The sequence below is a fragment of the Chelonoidis abingdonii genome, chromosome 1 (genome assembly GCF_003597395.2).
Source record: "Chelonoidis abingdonii isolate Lonesome George chromosome 1, CheloAbing_2.0, whole genome shotgun sequence".
NCBI lineage: Eukaryota > Metazoa > Chordata > Testudines > Testudinidae > Chelonoidis > Chelonoidis abingdonii.
This window is the reverse complement of record NC_133769.1, coordinates 90,471,432-90,491,329: the sequence shown is the minus strand read 5'-3', so window position 1 is coordinate 90,491,329 and position 19,898 is coordinate 90,471,432. Positions and strand designations below refer to the sequence as shown.

Genomic DNA, 19,898 nt, shown 5'->3' with positions numbered 1-19,898 from the left:
CCGGGGCTCCAGCTGCTGTGGGGAGGCCTGGGCCCTTTAAACCCCGCTGGAGCCATGCTGCTGCTACCACGGGGCTGCAACAGTGGGGCTTGCTGGTGATTTAAAGGGCCTGGGGCTCCGGCTGCTGCGGGGAGCACAGGGCCATTTAAATCACTGCTGGAGCTCCGCAGCCACTACCCCGGGGTTGCAGCAGTGGGACTTGCCGGCGATTTAAAGGGCCTGGGGATCTGTCTGCTGTGGGGAGGCCCGGGGGCTTTAAATCACTGCTGGAGCCCTGCCACCCCTACCCCGGGGCTGTGGCAGCAGGGCTCCACCAGTGATTTAAAGGGCCTGAGGCTCCCAGCAGTGGCCAGAGCCCTGCTGCCCCTACCCCAATATAACAGGGTTTCAGCTATAACGCGGTAGGCTGTCCACATCCGTGTTATGGTGGGGTAGAGGTGTATATAAAAAGTTATAATAGAAATATTCCTAAATTAGACCCAAAGATGATTCACAGTCCCATATTTTCTGTGTCTTAAATGTTTATTCTCCTCTTTTGCATGTGAAAGACTCAAAGAATAGTAAAACAAATTAGTCGATCAAACATGAGAAATAGTGAAACTGACTAAACATAGTGCTGTCTTTAAAAAAAAAAAAAAAGTCTTCTAATCTCTTTTACTTACAGTAATCTTAAGAACATCTTGAAAATTCCAGATGCCTGTGCACCCTGAAGGAGCTGAAAGTTTTCCTGGACAATTGCCATCAGCTTATCTAGAATCTAAGCTTTCATTTTTTTAAAAAAGACATTAAATCTATAGTCTTAGTGCTATGGAGAATTAGACAATTTCTGCTAATCTGAAAGTATGGAAGGGGATAGCTATATAATGGAAAAATGAATAGTTATGGTGACATTTTCTTGAAAATGATTAATGTAACTGAATAAACATCAGTGTGGTAGACATCGGCAGGAAGCAGTTAATTTTTAGTGCAATTGCCTAACTGCGTATTTTGGGAAGTCTCTCTGTTAATTTGGAAGGGGCTAAACATAACTCATTTTGCTTTCTTCTGCTAGATCTCTGCTTGGTTTCTGTTTCCTAAAGACTTTCTTAAAATGTCTGACATAAAGCAAAGAAAGAAAGCTGTTCCTTCACAGAAGCACAATGAAGAACCACAAAAGCAGAGCGGTGATGGAACAATCTCAAGTCCCAGGAGCGGCAGCAGTAGTAAGAATTCCTTTTGGATAGACTCACAAACAGCCTTAAATCTACTTTCCCTTGTTGCTTGTCTACTGCTGACCTGGTAAGTGATCCTCTAAAGGTAACTGGATACAGTTCGTTTCACACTTTCAATTTTACTCTTTCTGGTTTCGTCCATGTCATATACAATGGAATCCACTATATACGACATTAGTAGAATAGTGTACAGTTCTGGTGATCACAGTTTAAAAAAGATAAAAATAAAAATTGCATAATTTTGGTTCTGCTTAAACTGTCCCACATCTATGATAGGTATTGATTACAATTTCTTAGTTTTCGCTCCAGACCTCAGTCTCAACAGTCCATTATTACAAATGTTCTGGAGTTCTCACTTTAATTGCTGTACATTATTGTAACAAATAATGCATTATAAAATATATGTGAGAGAAAATATTCTTCTACATAAATTGATTCAAAAAAGAGGATACCTGGACAGCCTGCACTATCCCCATCTTGATTTGGGATTGATAAGCTTCCAGCAAATTAAGCTTCTTTTGCTGCCATGTTAGGGCCCTCTCTGTTGTTTCCCATTTCATCCTGGTTCAACTATAGTGCTGCTGCTTGCCTACATGTCCCCATCTGCAATCTCATTATATTAAGACTGTAGAGTATTAACACACTGTTACATACCCAAAGTACAATCCAGACAGATAAATAGCTGTGTTACCCCTGCCCTGTAACCTGGGGTGCTCTTTACACTGCTTTGCTGCTGTAAACTCCCAGTCTGGACTGCTCACAAACAGCCTCCAGCATGTAAATCACTACCAGCTATGCCTGTGTGAGAGTTCCAGCCAGCCACACCTTGGCTTTCACCAGCCTGGGGTATAGTACGGGGTGACCCCAATACACTCCCAGTCTTAGATTTCCCCCAGAAATATATGTCCTGTACTGTGCAGCCCTCTCCTGGGCAATACAAGTATGTTAAGTCTATTATTTCTTTAAGGTAAAAATATGATTTTTTTTATTTCAAATTGTCAGATATTTCAGTTTAAACACATTGGATTAGATAAAACAGTAAAACAAGTTCATTAACTACAAAGAGAGAGATTTTAAGTGAATCCAAGTAATGAGGCATAAAAGTCAGAAATGGTTACAAGAAAAATAAAGAAAGAACACAACTCATGCCCAGCTTAATAAACTAGGTTAAATTCAAAGCAAAGTTTTTCTCACTACATGCCCTCAACAGTCTTAGTGGCCAAACTTTTTAGGCCAGGATCACCTTCTTCTCTTTAATGGCTGCTTCCTTTGTCCCTTCTTGTGTTGTGAATCAATAGAAAGAGAGAGGAGGGGGTCCTTTTGTGGCATTTATTTCTCCTTTTTATAGTGTCAGTCCTCCTTCTGGAAAACATTTCCAGCTGAGATTCAGGAGACAGAGGCTTGGCCTTCACTACAGACTTGTCAGTATAACTACGTCGCTTAGGATTGCAACACAGTTTTACCAACCTAACCCCCGGTGTAGACAGCACTATGTAGATGTGAGGGCTTCTCCTGTCAACATAGCTAACACCTCTCAGGAAGGTAGAGTTTCTGTGCCGACAGGAGAAGCTCTCCCTTTGGCATAGATAGCATCATGCAGCTGCGCTGCTGCGGTGTATGTGTTGACAAGCCCAGAGTGCATATGTAAGGATATTCCCTGCTGATTTTTCCACCTGTTTGAACTCCCTTTGTCTCCCTTCCTGCTTGATGACTCTGTTTACTGCAGACTCTGTTTAAGCAGAGCACATATTCTTTTGTTTGAGACTGACCTGTTCGCCAGCTTCTGCTGTGGTTTGGCACGTGTCAATAACGTAATATAGGAAAATAGTATAAACAATGCTGTTGCATATTCAGGGCTATATTGACCAGCAAATTATGAGCTTATGGATAATACCTCACAAAACCTCCTTTGTACTAGGATTATTACAACAGTGTGTAGCGTGTGGACGTGGGCACATTCTGTCAAACCCACTTTATTACTATATGTTTAAGTTGTTGACTTGACAGAACTGAAAACCCTGAAACTTACCAAAAAAGATAATTTTAACTAATTTTTTTGTTGTTTAAGATAAATTTAATGCTTGAAAGAGGTGCTGGACTGAGAGCCTGGAGAATAAATTCTATTTCTCCACAGAACTGGTACATCATAGGCAGCAGCAATACAGACTTTCCCACAACCCAATAGCAATGGCTAAAAATAACACAAAATTAGGACTAGCTTGGCCCTTCCTAATTCAGAGCTCCCACATATGGTTTTGAGAAGTCTAAGAAGAAAGGCCCAATTATCTCATTTTGTTTAACTTGACTATCTAATCAGCTTAGGGTGACCAGATGTCCCGATTTTATAGGGACAGTCCTGATATTTGGGGCTTTTTTTATATATGGGCTCCTATTACCCCCACCCCCACCACCTGTCCTGATTTTTCACACTTGCTATCTGGTCACCCTAAATCAGCTAAACCATTTAAAAAAGTAATTTTCTCTAAGGGCTTCCTTTCCCATGAAGGTACTTTTTTGTCCCACATATGTACATTAGGTCACAATGAAGTGGTTATGTAGGTTTGTGATAGCTAATTGAGTAGAACACACACTTTCTCTCACACAAACTTTAAATGCAAATTATTATTTTTTGTCCATTTCCTTATTTTGGTAACCTATAACTCCAATATGAAGACAGGCCAAACTTGTTAAAAAAGCCCTGTTCTTTTCTAATGCTCTGATCATGCAGGGAGCTGTGTGAAGATAGAACCCCTACACTCATGTGGTGCTCCTTACAGGATTGAGGCCTAAAACATTTAATGCATACCAATTATATTCACTAATTTTTTCATGATTTACAGGTTCTTATTTCAGCAGTCAGGCCAACTTGCTCACATGGAAAAAAAGTATCATTTATTACAGCTGGAAGCTGGAAAATCCCAGGATATGGAAAATAAAGTTAACTTAATTTCTGAAAAGGTAATAATTGGAATTTTAATTTGAGAACTTATATTGAACATTATCTAAAATGTATTAGTTCATATTTATTTAGTCAAAGTTAACAAATGTGTTTTGAGATTACGGACATTTTTAGATGACCAGAATTACAATTTTATATCTCTGAAATGAGACCATTTTTGAATGTTTATTTAGTCATTGACATGAAAGTCAATGGGACATCTGATTGGCCATCAGATCTGGCTGCTGTTCTGTTCTGTTCTGAACTCTTAAGACTATGTTGCTTAATATCTCTTATATAAGTAAAAGCATGCAAACAAGTGGATGCTTATACTGAGATACTAACATTGCTAAGGAAATTCAGACCTCATTGAAGTCAACTGTGTAACTCCCATCAACTTCAGTAAGGCCAGTATTTCATCCTGTGCAAAATAGCTACTTGAAAATGTTTCCCTTTACTTATATTTTTGTTTTTCATTGTTGATCTCTTCAGGACCTTCAATACTGTTTTCATTTATAATTTCAAAGCTACAAAGTGCTCAATTTTTTTATTTTTTATTTTTTTATCTAGAATATGTATGACATCATTCACCAGATGATTATAATCTTAAAGTATGTCAAATTTGGGGCTTAAATTTGTCCATCCATTAACCATGCATATTAAGTAACTGTACCCTAATGTTTCTTTTCTAGAAACTTAAGTCCTCCCTGAAATTCATATGGCTCAATTTAGAAGTTTAGTTCTCAACATAGTTCAGCTACATACACCTGTACCCCGATAGAACGCTGTCCTCGGGAGCCAAAAAATCTTACCGTGTTATAGGTGAAACCGCATTATATTGAACTTGCTTTGATCTGCCGGAGCGCTGCTTTACCACGTTATATCCGAATTTGTGTTATATCAGGTCATGCTATATCGGGATAGAGGTGTATTGTTTTAAAGAAATTTGGCAGAAATTCTTGTATGATAAATTGGTCTTGTTCCCACTTCAGTCTATGTCTTCTATACTACTAATTTAAAATCTTAAAACTGCTTGTCAAGGCTGATTCCCCACTCTGGCACTTCGAGTGCAGAAGGTGGGGGTCCGCAAGGATTTTAAAATGTAATACTGGCCACTCCAGGTTTGTATTAAACTCCCAAGGTTACAGCTTCTCTCTGACCTTGGATGGGTAGATGCTGCCATCACCCAAGTGCAAAAAAACCCTTTGAAAGCAGAAAAGTGCACTTGGGAATTCCTTCCTCTGGGGTATCCTCAAAGCCGTTTCACACACACCCTTCCCCCCTCCCCCCGCCACTTCCCACCCTCGGAAAAGAGCTGAGGATGAAAACAAAGAAAATTAGTTGTTGCCCCAACTAATTAAACAGCATATGCACAAACCTCTTAGGACACCAAAACTCCAATCCTGTTCTTAAAAAAAGGTAAATTTTATTGAAAATACATCTGGAACTTAGGCTTTTGCTAGATTTAAAGAACCCACTTACAAAAATTAAACATCAAGAATAACCTTGAGGTCCAGTTTAAAGGTTGCAAGCAAAACAAAAACATTTGGGGTTAGCACAGAGGAATCCACAAGCCAGTACGAGATAGAAATAAATCTAATTGCATCTTCCAAGACATTCCCTAATTAACATACATATCTGGGGTTTCAGATAAGCAATCTCTAGGTATGCTCTGATGGTTTTTCATACCTGGCTTTCAGCTTCTCACAGCATAACTGCTCACTGTTCCCTGTTCCTGGAGAAGCACAACACACAGACAGAGGGAAGTTTTTTCCCAAGTTTTTAAAGTTTTAGCCGTCCCAGTGGCTCTTTTAGTCAGGTGCCCACTGCTTTCCTTATACCTGTGGGCTAGTTAACCCTTTACAGGTAAAGCAAGTAGAGAACAACCACCAAGAGGGATTCCATAGCCAACTGGCTGGCTGGGTGCCCACAAAAGGGAGCTATCCCCACTCTCTTTTATCACACTGCTGATTCGCAGCATTGTGTTCTTTTCCTTTCATAATGTTGTGTCATCTGTTGGAAGAGTTAGTTTTACGCCAAGATCATTCCCTGTATGGTAGAGATGATGATGAAAGCATAGCAAACCAAGTGCCTACAGTGCCATTTTAGCATTGATCTTAAAATGTTGTCAGTCACATAGGATGCAATTTGAATCTAGGTACACTTCAGTCTAGAGAGCTGACTGCAAACTTGGAATTTCCTCGTGTGTGCAGGTTGGATAAAAATCAATGATTTTTTAAAAATGAGTTTTTTTTATTTAAATTGGATTTTTCTATTTAAATTATAGGAAGGTTTTCTTTTTAAAAAAGTAATCTGTTTAAAATTAACTCTGAATTTAATAGGAAATACGTTGAGGCCTACCCTTATTATAATATTTTATAATATTTAAATAAAAAAAGGATATGCTAAATCCATGAGCCTCTATCAAAAACTTGGGAGTTAAAAACTGCTTTTTTTGTGTAAAGAAAAAGTCAGGGGAAAAACATCTAACTCTAGGCTCTATTTAGTTGTAAATAGATATTAAAGGTTATATCAACCAATGGGAATGCTTCTTTCTTTAGAAAATAAAGGAAGTACAAATGGAAAAGTTGATTAGAATCAATTATTTAAATTGAGGCCTTCCACTTGGTGATTTAAATAGCTGATTTAAATGAGTTCACCTTGCTAGTGCAGAATTTGGGCAGTATAATATTTTTACAAAAGAAAGTCCTATTGAGGAAATTGAAACAAAGGTTGGCTATCCAAGGATAATTGCATGTATTATACAGAAAAACATGAATAAATTTTCCCCTTCCCTGAAACTGTGTTGTAAAGATTATTTCAGTTGTTTCTAAACTGAAATATTCGTATGCTCCCTTTAGAGCTTCATTTGTGCTCCTCTGTTAATCAAAGAGTATTACAAAACTCTCCTGTGCTCCCTGAGTGAAATTGTGGAACCCATTGAAGTCAGTGGCAAAACTCCCATTGACTTCACTGGGTCTAGGATTTCACCCTGTCTTCTGCCTCAGTTTAGTGTATTATTTTCCTAGTGCTCTTATCTCCTGCTAGCTCACACAGTGAAGAATCACTAATATGTAACCCAGTGTCCGATTCCCTTTATGGTAGTGCATTGTGGAGACACTAGACTGCTGATCTACCGCTTTATTACTTGGTCTTTTAGTAATACTCTTAATTGTATGATTTAATTCTAGGTCACAATATTTGACTTGTATTTTGAAGGTATTTGTTCTAAGTTTGTTGCTCGATATTTTTACAGCAATAAGTTATGGCAGTTCATTTTTTATAAATAGAAACTGAGGTCCAGATTACTTGAATGTAATAACTCTGGTGCCATGTAACAAATTGACTAGAATTACTAATTCCTAAGTAACAATACATGTGTGAAAACTGCTATAGAAATTCTCTTTATAGCTTTCACATGCCAGAATAAATTGAACAATAATATTTTAAACATAAATTATTAGAGTAAATAGGAAGATTGCAAATGTGTATCAAGTCAGGTGGGATTTCTCCAAGAGACTGACTGAGCCTTATGTATATATTATACTCCCAGTTGTATAAGTGCTCTTCCAGTCTAATATTAAGTAGACATGGACATTGTTTTGTGTTACAAATGCAGCTTGAGTCTTCCGAAAGTATCCTGCAGGAAGCTACCTCATCCATCTCTATGATGATCCAGTTTGAGCAGGAAGTGTCCACTCTCCATAACATCATACAAGACATTCAGAACAGTGAGCAGACATTCTCTGAAAAGATGCAAAGCATTAATGACACATTCCAAAATGTTATGGACTCCTGGAAAAGAAGCCTGGATGAAATGAATGCAAACACTAGTAGCTTAAAATCTGAAGCAAAGTTCATACATACTGAAGTTATGGCCCATATAAATACTGCTGATCAAAATATGAAGTCTCTTTCAGAAAGGTTAAAAGATTTAGAAGACAGTACAATAAGAAATATTAAAACATTAAAAAGACAGGAAGAAGATGAACTTTCTAGAGTTGAACAGCAGCTGGAGTTGGATACAAAGACAGTTGAAAAATTAGAAGAAGAGCAGAATACTTTGTTAGCCAGAGACATAGATTTGAGTCAGAAGCTTACAGACTACGAACCGAAAGTTGAGGAATGCAAGACCCACTTGCCAACAATTGAAAATGCCGTTCAGTCTATTCTTAGAGTATCAAGTGAGCTGATAGGTATAGAGAAAAAAATGGAAGATTTGACAATACAGGTGTTTACTATGGAAGATGAGATGCTGAAAACAGTGTCAAATATAATGGAAATGCAAACGGTTCTTGAAAGCATGCAGTATGACAACAGCATATTAAAACTGCAAAATGAAATAATTGTTTTAAAAGAAAAAGTATTTGCCATTACATTATCTTCAAATACAAGAGAAGTACTACCTTTAGAATACAATCTAGAAAATGAACAAAGTCAGGGTGATGATCAATGAATTCAGACTCATTTTAATACATATATATTACTTGACAGTATGGACAATATAGCTCAGTTATGTTAATGGCTTTATAAACAAACGATAACCAAAAACAACTAGTCCAACAAACGTTAAATAGCAGGTGTCTTGTCATTAATTTTTATTGGCATTGGATCAGACCTTACATGCTTAAACTATACTAGAGAGAAAAAAAAGCAAATGTAATGGGGTAGGGGGAACAGACGGACTATTTTTCATGTATTTTATGATTATCTTGAATGCTCATTAAGTTTTTTTATTAAAATGAAATTGAACTAAAGTATTTAGATGAAAGAACATTTGGATGTTAAATCAGAATTTTAAGCACAGTATTCTGTACTTAAATTTTATATTCATTCATTTTTTCTAATTATAGCTTTTTGCAAAGTTATATTTCATGCTTATGTATTAGCTACACTATAAGATATGAAAAATTAACAACCTGTTTCTGAGCAGGTTCTGTGAATTGTAGTCTGATTATGACATACCATATTGACTATGAAAACCAACAGTTTCATAAATTTGGTTCCATTCAGTAAAATTGGATCACAATTACACCTCTTTTGTGGGGACAAAATTCTGTTCTTGGTAAATGTAATGGAATTATTCCAGATTTACGCTGATGTATTGAGAGCAGAGAATTTGACCAGAAGTCCATCAATACTATTCCATACAGGAGATCCTAGTAGTCTACACACACGTGCCCCAAAAAGAGCTGTAACTGTGATCTAATTTTACTTACTGGAATAATCCAAAAGTTTTCTTCTGTCAATTTAAATTCAGAAATTTAGGACCCTTAGATTTTGGGTCTGCATCTAAAGATATTATTATTTTCTCTACTGCCAACAATTTTAATAATTATTGGGGCTGTCAATTTAATCGCAGTTAACTCATGCAATTAACTCAAAAAAATTAATCACAATTTAAAAAATTAATCGTGATTAATCTCAGTTTTAATCGCACTGTTAAACAATAAAATACCAGTTGAAATGTATTAAATATTTTGGATGTTTTCCTACATTTTTAAACATACTGATTTCAATTACAACACAATAAACAAAGTTGACAGTGCTCAATTTATATTATTTTTATTAGAAATATTTGCATTGAAAAATGGCAAACAAAAGAAATAGTATTTTTCAATTCACTTCATACAAGTACCATAGTACAATCTCTTTATCTTGCAACTTACAAATGCAGATTTTTTTTGGTTATATAACTGCACTCAAAAATAAAACAATGTAAAACCTTAGCGTCTACAAGTCCACTCAGTCCTATTTCTTGTTCAGCCAATCACTAAGACAAACAAGTTTATTTACATTTACGGGAGATAATGCTGCCTGCTTCTTGTTCACAATGTCACCTGAAAGTGAGAATAGGCATTCACATGGCACTTTTATAGCCGGCATTGCAAGGTATTTACATGGCAGTTATGCTAAACATTCGTATGCCCCCTTCATGCTTCAGCCACCATTCCAGAAGACATGCTTCCATGCTTATGATGTTTGTTTGAACAAAAAAAGTGTTAATTAAGTTTCTGACTGAACTCCTTGAGAGAAAATTGTATGTCTCCTACTCTGTTTTACCCACATTCTGCCACATATTTCATGTTATAGCAGTCTCGGATGATGACCCAACACATGCTGTTCATTTTAAGAACACTTTCACTGCAGATTTGACAAAACGCAAAGAAGGTACCAATGTGAGATTTCTAAAGATCGCTACATCACTCGACCCAAGGTTTAAGAATCTGAAGTGCCTTCCAAAATCTGAGATGAACATGGTGTGGAGTTTGCTTTCAGAAATCTTTTAAGAGTAACACTCCATTTGGAAACTACAGAACACAAACCACCAAAAAAGAAAATCAACCTTTCTGCTGGTGGCATCTGACTCAGATGATGAAAATGAACATGCGTCAGACCACACTGCTTTAGATGGTTATCGAGCAGAACCTGTTATCAGGATGGACGCATGTTCTCTGGAATGGTGGTTGAAGTATGAAGGGATATATGAATCTTTAGTGCATCCTGCACATAAATACCTTGCAGTTCTGGCTACAATGGTGCCATGTGAATGCCTATTCTCTCTTTCAGGTGATATTATAAACAAGAAGTGGGCAGCATTATCTCCTGCAAATGTAAACAAACTTGTTTGTCTTAGCGATTGGATGAACAAGAAGTAGGACTGAGTGGACTTGTAGGCTCTAAGGTTTTACACTGTTTTATTTTTGAATGCAGTAATTTTTTGTGCATCATTCTACCTTCATAAGATCAACTTTCATGATAAAGAGATTGCACTACAGTACTTGTATTAGGTGAATTGATAAATGTTTTTTACCGTGCAAATATTTGTAATCATAAATATAAATTGAGCACTGTACATTTTATATTCTGTATTGTAATTGAAATCAATATATTTGAAAATGTACAAAATATCCAAAATTATTTAAATAAAGGCTATTCTATTAACAGTGCGATTAATTGTGCAATTAATCACAATACATTTTTTAACTGTGTGGTTAATCTCAATTTTTTAATCACTTGAAAACCCTAATATTTATGCCTCAGTGGAAGGGTGTGTTTGTCAGAGAGAGAGAGATGCACACTTTACTTCCATTGAAGCATAGATAGTATAATTATTCACAATATAGAAAACCCTAATACAGTTAGGTGCTGACCCAAAATCCAAGGGTCCTTGCAAGGACAGCTCTTTGAGTTTAAACTGACAGCAGAATAGGAGAACTTCTGGATTACTGGTAATAAATTATGTACATTTAACACAATTTCTATATGCTGAACGAGATTCCCCTCTGAACTACATAATTACAAGCCCCCTTAAACTCAGTAGTATTCCACCAGTATAAATGAGAAAATGTGGTCCCCTCTTGTGGTGACAGGTGAGCTTTGAAAACGCCAGATTGCAATGCAGAATACCATACCACTTTTACTAAAATATCCCCTCCTCTCCATTGAGATTTTATATTTGTTAATGAATTATACAAAAGTTGGTCTTTAATTTTCTCTCTCTCTCCTTCCTTTCCTTGGCAACAAGCAAGTGGCCTCCTCACTCCACACTTCACTTTTGACATTCTTAATATCATTGTCACAAATTGAGATACCCTTATTCACACTGAATGGCACCATTCTGCATGAACGCTGTCACTGAAGTCTGTAGGACTAGTTGTAGAGTTAAGATGCTTCTCAACCTTACTACAACATTATTGTTAGTAGCCTTCCATCATTTCAGTTTTTGTGAGTTTACTAGCATCATTTCCTTGTCAGGTTTAACACATCTTCCCCCAGAATCTCCTTTTCCCATTTATACCTGCCCAACTCTCTGAAACAGACTATTTTTGTCACTCATTTTTCCTACCTTTTATTACTTAAATTTATTGCTGAACTATAGGGATCCAACTTTTCATGAAAAACAAAAGTTAAAAAGTAAATTCCAAGACATTTATATTTCCTTAATTAATTTAAAAAGAAATTAGCTTGTGCCATCTATTAACCCCTTTTCATGGCAGTATTGCTAGGTTTTAGTCCTTGTGTAAGGCACTTGTACCTGGTGCTACTCACACACAGGATCTAACTTCCATTTAAAAATAAATCATTCCTTTTGAATGGCACACTGGTAGGCCTAAAGAAATTATGTGACTTCCAATATAAACTGTTGTATTCCAAAGTCAAAACACAACTAATATATAATCTCAGCTATCAGGAGGTGTTTAGGAGGCAAGACTGTTCAAACTTCTCCCAATCAAGAGCTGCATTGGCAGCTTACTCGAGCCAGAGAGACGTGCCTAAGTTACATGAACATTATAGCCACCATTATTTTAAATGCAGAAATGTAGCCTTCACAGATCTATTTAGATCAAACTGGAGCACTACACCCTGGGATTTGTTGTATGCAAAGGCCTCTCTTCTTATATTGAAGTTGAGGGCAGCTATAGGCTGAATTTTAAAACTCAAAGGTATGTCTACAGTGCAATTAAACATCTGCAGCTGGCCCATGCCAGCTGACTCAGGCTCACAATGTTCAGGCTAAGAGGGTGTTTAATTGCAGTGTAGACATTTGGGCTTGGGCTGGACCCCAGGTTCTAGGACCCCACTATGGGGTAGGTCCCACACCTCAGGCACCAGCCTTAGCCCAAACTGCACTTAAACACTGCCTTAGCCTGAGCCCCACAAGCCTGTTCCAACTGGCACAGGCCCACTGCAGGTTTTTAATTGTAGCATAGACATACCCAAAGTGTTCACACACTGGGTCTACAAACCGCATTTTGACTACTTCAGATTTAAGACTCGGGATATTCAAAATGATAAGTGGCCTTGTGAGCTGCATATGCCCATAGAAGTTTTAGGATTAACTATGCATGAAACTGTTCTGGACTCAATTTTCACATATTTATTTTACATAGAGATTATTTTTATAGACTGCTAATAAAGAGTTAATGCTGCACATATATGGCATATTAAACCTGTTTGTCCCCTTAATAGAAAAAAAAATGTAATATACCTTGATGGTCACTTTTGTATCTGTTTACTTTTCTACGCAATAAAGGTGTGTTCTCAAAGTTTCTCTGCCTCAGCTGGCACAAAATCTACTTGGCTATGTAGATTGCTCTTCTCTTCTTTAACATTTTATGGGAAAGAATTTTTGCAATTAAACACAAGTTTGTATACTTTTCATATGTTTGGTTTTTCCAACTTAGATTTTTCTCTTTCATATAATTATTTTTCATTAACAATAGTAAGAACTGAAATCTCATTTTCAGCATCTTTATACTGTAGGTTTGGATCAACCTAAATTCCATTGCAGGCTAGAATACGCAGTTGAACAGAAAGTAGTGGGCACTGGGTGTTACAGAATTCTTAGTCTAGTAAACCAATGGACTTGCCTGAAAATTTAAAGTTTGAGAATCACAGGCTATACCAAATTATCCTATGTTCACAGGGGATGACTAAGGATCTTGACGAGAGATGAAATTCTGCCTGCACTGAATCAATAGGAGTTTTGCCATTGACTTCCATGAGGCCAGGATTTCACACTAGGCCTTTTCAGTCTGCTAAGTATGAATTTGTGAAAATGAGATGGTAATTACAGCCAGAGAAACTAGACTTTTGTCCCAGGATAAAAAGTACATTAAATAGTTTATTAGGGATGAAGTGGGGTAATACTCACTGGCATGGGTTCACTAAAAATTAACCACGTCCTATACATATGACCAATTTAATAGAACGAACAATAAAGAGGGTAGTTCAGTCTGTAAATTTCAGTTTGGGGTTTTATCACACAAGCAGCTGTTGAACAAGATACTAAATGTGGATATAATTAGAAGTAAAGTTAAAAACAATGTCAGCATTAGTGCTAAAAAAGTCAGTTGAATCAAGAATGGTTGGCAGACAGCTGTCAGAATTATACATGGGGCCCATATTCACTAAAAATCACAATCATTACATTAGATAAAAATTACAGTATCAAATTTATTTTAACTTTTAATTCAATAAAAACCTATCTGAATGTTTTCCTGTGCAATCCAAGTTGCAGGATTTCCAGCTTGCAACAGAATTCAGCTCCTGTGTGCCTCAAATGTAATCATCATTATAATTCATATAACCCCAACAGTGTGCTTTTACAGACAAGGGAAAGATCGCCTTAATTTTCAACGTCAGCTCCACAAGGGTATAATAGCAAGTGATGCAAGTTTGAAAACAAAATACTCGTTTGTAGCTGTAATGAGAGGTCAGGGCCCTACCTGAAGTAAGCTCTTAAGGTCAACTGCTGTAGATGTTTACTGTTGTCTTCTAATCCATGTTACTCCTCTAGATTGTAAACTCTTTAGAACAGACACCTTCATTTTTTGTCACAATTAATCAATTTTACACTGCTGTATAGACAGTGTTGTGCCATCAACAATTTTCTGTTCCTTGTACAATCTACATAACTTGTGCTACAAAATACTAATGCACAAATACTTTAAAATATATGCACACAAATATCTTGGCCCCCAATCATCCTTTTGTACAACTATCAGTGTTAAGGGAGACACTAACACTAATACTGTTTTGAGCCCATAAATAGGAGTCTGACATACATGGTATCTTGTCCATTTTTACATTTTTTGAAAGAGATGGCCAATAGAAAAATTGGCATATAGTAAATCACCTTGACAAAGATTCACTATAAATAAAAATGTCTGCTAACTCTAAGCGCGTCCTGTTTCAGTTGTATAATAGATAGCCATTTTCTACCGTTACACTGTAACGTTGGGGGAATATATTTTGTTACCTTTTTAAAAGACAGATCCCATTCTGATGTGGGCAAAAGGTGACAAAAGATGGTCTTGACTTATAAACTGTTACATTGATTTAAAAATTGATGACAAAGAATAAGCACAGAACTGAACATAAGGATTTGTGTAAAATTAGTTTCTTTAGGCTGAAAGGTAGTGACAAAATGACCTTCACATATTCATATGAAATCATAAATTGGCAAAACAAAACCTCATATCTTCAGAGTCCTTGACATCTTCAAATTTTGGGATCTCAGCAAATGAACATCACTTTTGTCTATGACTTTGGGAGTGGGGGATACATGGTATACCCAGGCTGCAAACAGACCAGTCAAGATAGTATAGACACCAGACTGATCATTTCCTAAGAAATTTCTGCTCCTACACTCCCTTGTGTGTTACATGCTATCAATTCTGTTCTCTCTCATCTTCCTTTTGCCTTCTACTTGTTTCACCATCATAAGCAGCATGACATGCTCTGATAGCAACCAGCCTTTTTTCAGCATGAAGAAAAACCAGTGGGAGGACACCAGAAAATGCCAACTGGATTTCCTCTTGGACTGGAGAACTAAATCATAGTCTACAGACTAAAGTATACCTGTTTGTAATCAACATGTCTGCATAGTGTATCCTGTCTCACCCACAAATAAAGCGGTATATGGCAGAAGGTTTTCCTCTCATCTCATCTTTTGCATGTTTGTCCGAAGAGCAGGAATAGATCTTCTAAAAAAATCTGTTAAGACAAAACCCAAGAGTGGATTGAATCTTCTCTCATTAAGATAACTTTGAATAAGAGCAGGAAACTGTTTAAACTATGTTTTCCCTCTGAAGGATTTTGCTGAATATAGTTTAAAAATTTGCCCCAAATGAATAATCATTTAATTTTTCAATTTGAAGTCTTTATATTTTCTGTTTTGTTTCTTTTTGTTATGTGAATGTCATAAATGCTCACAAGAATTTTTTATGCTGTGTTTGCTCTAGTAAAAACAGGATAGAGTCCCTTTACAGAAAATTCATGGATCACAATTAATTATTTTAAGTGGATGTCTTTCTAAAAGATATGCTATAGCTCAAACAGAAGTTATGGGCTTAATGCAGAAATTACTAGGTGAAGTTCTGTGACCCATGCTATGCCGGAAGTTAGAGCAGAAAATCATACTGGACGCTTCCAGCCTTAAAAAATTATGAATCTATGTTATAACAGTAAAAGGAGAATTCTAGTAATGCATATGAGCCTGTTGCCTATACTTATGTTGAAAAACGGAGTTAATCAGTGGAAGTCTGGGACACATGCACTGTGGCAGAAATACTGTTCTTTAAAGACCCAGGTCCATGGATCCATCACCATTGATTAAGATTTCAGAACAGAAAGATATTTAAGTGAAACTTAACTGCAGTTTTGACATGAACTTATTAGTTAAAATCTTGTGCTTATCTTGTGAAATACTTTTATTTGTATCTCCCTCTAGTGTGAAAAGACTCAAGACTTAATAGAACAACTGGAAGCTGCTCAAATAATTTCTCATGTTAAACATCTACAAGAGGATCTCCATGGCATGAAAACATGGTCTAAGAGCATAATCCAAAAAAAAGAACTAATGCAGGAGAACTTAACAACTCTTTTTCATGCAGTTTTAAAAGTTGAGCAGAGTACAGCTTCTATAGCAAAAGATGTATCTCTAAAGATTGCAACAGTAAAAACTGACATAAGACGTATTTCAGGTCTAGTGTCAGATGTGACCTCATTGACTGATTCTCTGCAAGCACTAGAAGATAAAGTAGATAAAGCTGAAAAGAAGACAGTACAAAGTATAGGTGATCTACTTACAAGTAGCATTGACCGTACTGCAAAGCTACGAAGTTCTACCTCTGATAACGCAAAAAGAATTGAACAGATTAAAATCACATTGTCTGACCTGAGAGGTGATTTCAACAAACATTCAGATAGGTTTTTAAATCTGGAAAGTACCAGAGCAAAAGTTCTGAAGACAGTTACATTTGCAAACGATTTAAAACCCAAGGTGTACAATTTAAAGAAGGATTTTGCCCGTTTGGAACCAATGATAAATGAGCTAACATTAAGAATAGGGAGGTTGGTTGATGATATATTACAAAGAGAGAAAGAAATTGTTTTCTTGAATGAAAAACTGTCCAATTTAACTACAGTTCAGACTGAGATCAAGGATATGAAAGATGAAATAACCAAGATTTTAGATACGAATTAATTACTTCCTGAAACTATAGATGGCCTAAAATGCAGTAGCATTTGAAGAGCAATAACCTAATCAAGCTTGGTACTAAGACACTGAAAGAGAGGTGTAATTTAAAGGCTTCTTTTCAAAGCATACTGAAACAAATTTAGATGTCAATCCTCCTCCTTTTGAAGTGACGAAAGTCCCATTTACATCAGAGGGACCCGGATCAGGTTCTTCATTAGCAAAGCAAGGTTTTTTTTCATGAACTATTTGTTTTGTATAACTAAAATAGAATATTTTTACATAATTTTAAAAATGTAAACAATTTAACTGATATTTTTGTTCTTACCTACAAGTTTGCTTTCTTGTCTCAGATAGGCCTACAGATTGACAAGTGGGTCTTCAACCTTCCCTACTGCTTTGAAGTCAGGGATAGAATTGTGGATTCCAGATTCAGGCTTAAACACAAGTTCACAAACCTGTAGCTTCATCTGATTTTCCCAAAATGTCTGGGGTTTCATTTTTATTTTAAATCGATCAGTGTGTTATGGATATAAAAAGGAGTAATGGCCAGAAATAAATTAGTGTTATCTCTGAAAAGGGAAGATGGTTAGACATTTTCCATGTTAAATGCACAATATTATTTTTAGCAAACTAAATGGAATCCTTTATTCAGGACTGTAGTCACAACAGAGTGGAGCTCTAGGATTTCTTTCTACAGCAGAGCAGAACTCTGTGTAGGGACAGTGTCGTGAAAGAGGTACTAACCCTAGCAGAGGGCCCTTATTCCAATGTCTTTGGGTTCCCTGTCTGAGAGGCCTCTGCTCTTCATTTGTCCCCTACATGCACTATCACTTGATCTGTAAAAGTACTAGACTGAAGACGCATTTAGCACAGAAGGAGACATTGTCTAGGCTGAGAAACATCAAAACAGCCCCCATCCGATGTGATATTGCTCTGGTAAGAGAGAAGCATTTATAGAGCCATTGAGATTTGAGAAGGGCAGGTAAGAGTAAGAGATGGAAGAGGTGTACTAAAGGCAAGAGAATGTGAATAGATGTACCAGAGGTGAGGAAATAAAAAGCCATGGTATAAGAACAGCAATGTTTGTGAAGGAAATAGATTGAGAGACGTAAGGTACAGCTCTTGAGAAAATCCTTGTAAGACCAACTCACAGCCAGAAGTCTTAGGGAATGTTAAGGCCCCCAGAACTTGATTGTTTAGCAGTTAGTAAGTGCTAGTTGACTTTTTCTGAAGTTACTATATATGGATCCATTGAAAATTCCAGTCATTCTCCCCCTATATTTTCATCCTCTTTCCATTGTCTCTGTCTTTTTCCATGTCCCTTCCCGTATGGTTGCTCCATCTTGCTTTTTCCTCTTTCACTGGTACCTCCCCACTACTCTGCTTCCCTTATCTTTCCTTCAAATAATACTCTAAATAAGTTGGTTATTTTTCCTAAAGTCATACAATAAATTATTTTGAAATGAAGGTTTTCATTCTTTGACCCACTCCAATCAAAAAAATGTCATTGCTAGAACAAACACACACGATCAAAACACAAAAAACATCCTTGAAACAACAGGTAAAAATATAAAATACCTGGGTTTGTTTGACTTTGGGGAGTTCCCATCTGTTGATTTCTTGTGCAGCGTTAGGTTCTCTTCTCTATAAAACCAATCACATATGTAGAAATCACCACCCATCGAAAGCCACTACTCTTGCCTCTGGAGGGCACCAAAGTCTTAAAGGAATTTTAAGATTTTTTTTAAATTTTGTTTAAAGGCAATCACTCAAGAGGAGTCATACCAAAAGAAAAAGGGGTCCTTGCTCCCAACAGGAAATTAAAATTGAGTATCTATTATCCACATTAGCTGGAGAAAGTTAGGTTAGTGAAGATCAAGTAAATTCCTCAGAAGTGGGGTGGCAGCAGCTAGTGTATAGTGAAACTTGTGTTAAATGACTTTCTGAAAGAAAAACAGGTTGCTTAGTAGATGTGATCTTTAACTAAAGGTTGATCAAAATATTAGAAGCTCTGATAATTTTGTCAGGTGGTTACTCAAAGCAAAGGACTGCTGCTTAGACTCTGCCATATATGCATGTTCTATTATATTTTATCAAGCTTTTTCATGGCAGTCAGTAGTACTAGGACATATTCCAAAGGCGATGATCTCTTCCTCAGACTTATTTCATCATTTGTATTCTAGCAGTACCTCCAATATGCTAGGCACTGTACACACCCCAAAAGTGCAGCCCATACCCAAAAGACCTTACAACCTAAGCTATAAAGTGAGTGCAAAATTAATACACTGGGGACTTTTCTAAGCTGGCTCAGGTGGGTGATGAGAACGATTTCAACGCCAGCATTTCAGAGGTCACAAGATCTATCAACAGTGTAGAGATACTATTCTAGATCAAATGTATTTACACAATCCCTTATCTTGTAGCATACATACAGTTCTCAGTGGGAAAGTGGGAAATTGTATGATCATGATGAAAAATTAGAAGTTCATTTGGGTCTGGTTGAAGGAATATTGACAAGTCAGCTGACTCCTGAGATGCTTATCTGAACATTTTGTTATTTGCTCATTGCAGATGGTAAGTGGAAAATAAAGAGGCTCAGGTAGATCCGGGGGGACGGCATAGGCAACTACCTGGGCAGAAGAGAAAGCTCTCTGCAAGGGGTCAACAGTAGGACTATTACGAGTTGAACCAGGCATAGTCATATAAATAAGAAAACAAAGAAAGAAGTGGGACCACTAAACACTGAGGATGGAGTGGAGGT

The 19,898-nt window shown here is 36.8% G+C and overlaps 1 protein-coding gene across 2 annotated transcripts; it reads left to right on the top strand.

Annotated features, from left to right (window-relative positions):
• Positions 1 to 988: 988 nt before the first annotated feature.
• IKBIP (IKBKB interacting protein) lies at positions 989 to 18,604 on the top strand. Of its 2 annotated transcripts, none has more exons than XM_032788557.2 (3): positions 989 to 1,278; positions 4,052 to 4,169; positions 7,769 to 9,079. In XM_032788557.2, the coding sequence occupies exons 1-3, from the start codon at positions 1,091 to 1,093 to the stop codon at positions 8,603 to 8,605; spliced, it is 1,143 nt and encodes a 380-aa protein (XP_032644448.1). In that variant the 5' UTR covers positions 989 to 1,090; the 3' UTR covers positions 8,606 to 9,079. The 2 variants fall into 2 exon arrangements, with proteins under 2 accessions (XP_032644448.1, XP_032644450.1); XM_032788559.2 differs by lacking the exon at positions 7,769 to 9,079 and adding an exon at positions 16,388 to 18,604 and having other exon boundaries at positions 1,004 to 1,278.
• The last annotated feature ends 1,294 nt before the right edge of the window (positions 18,605 to 19,898 follow it).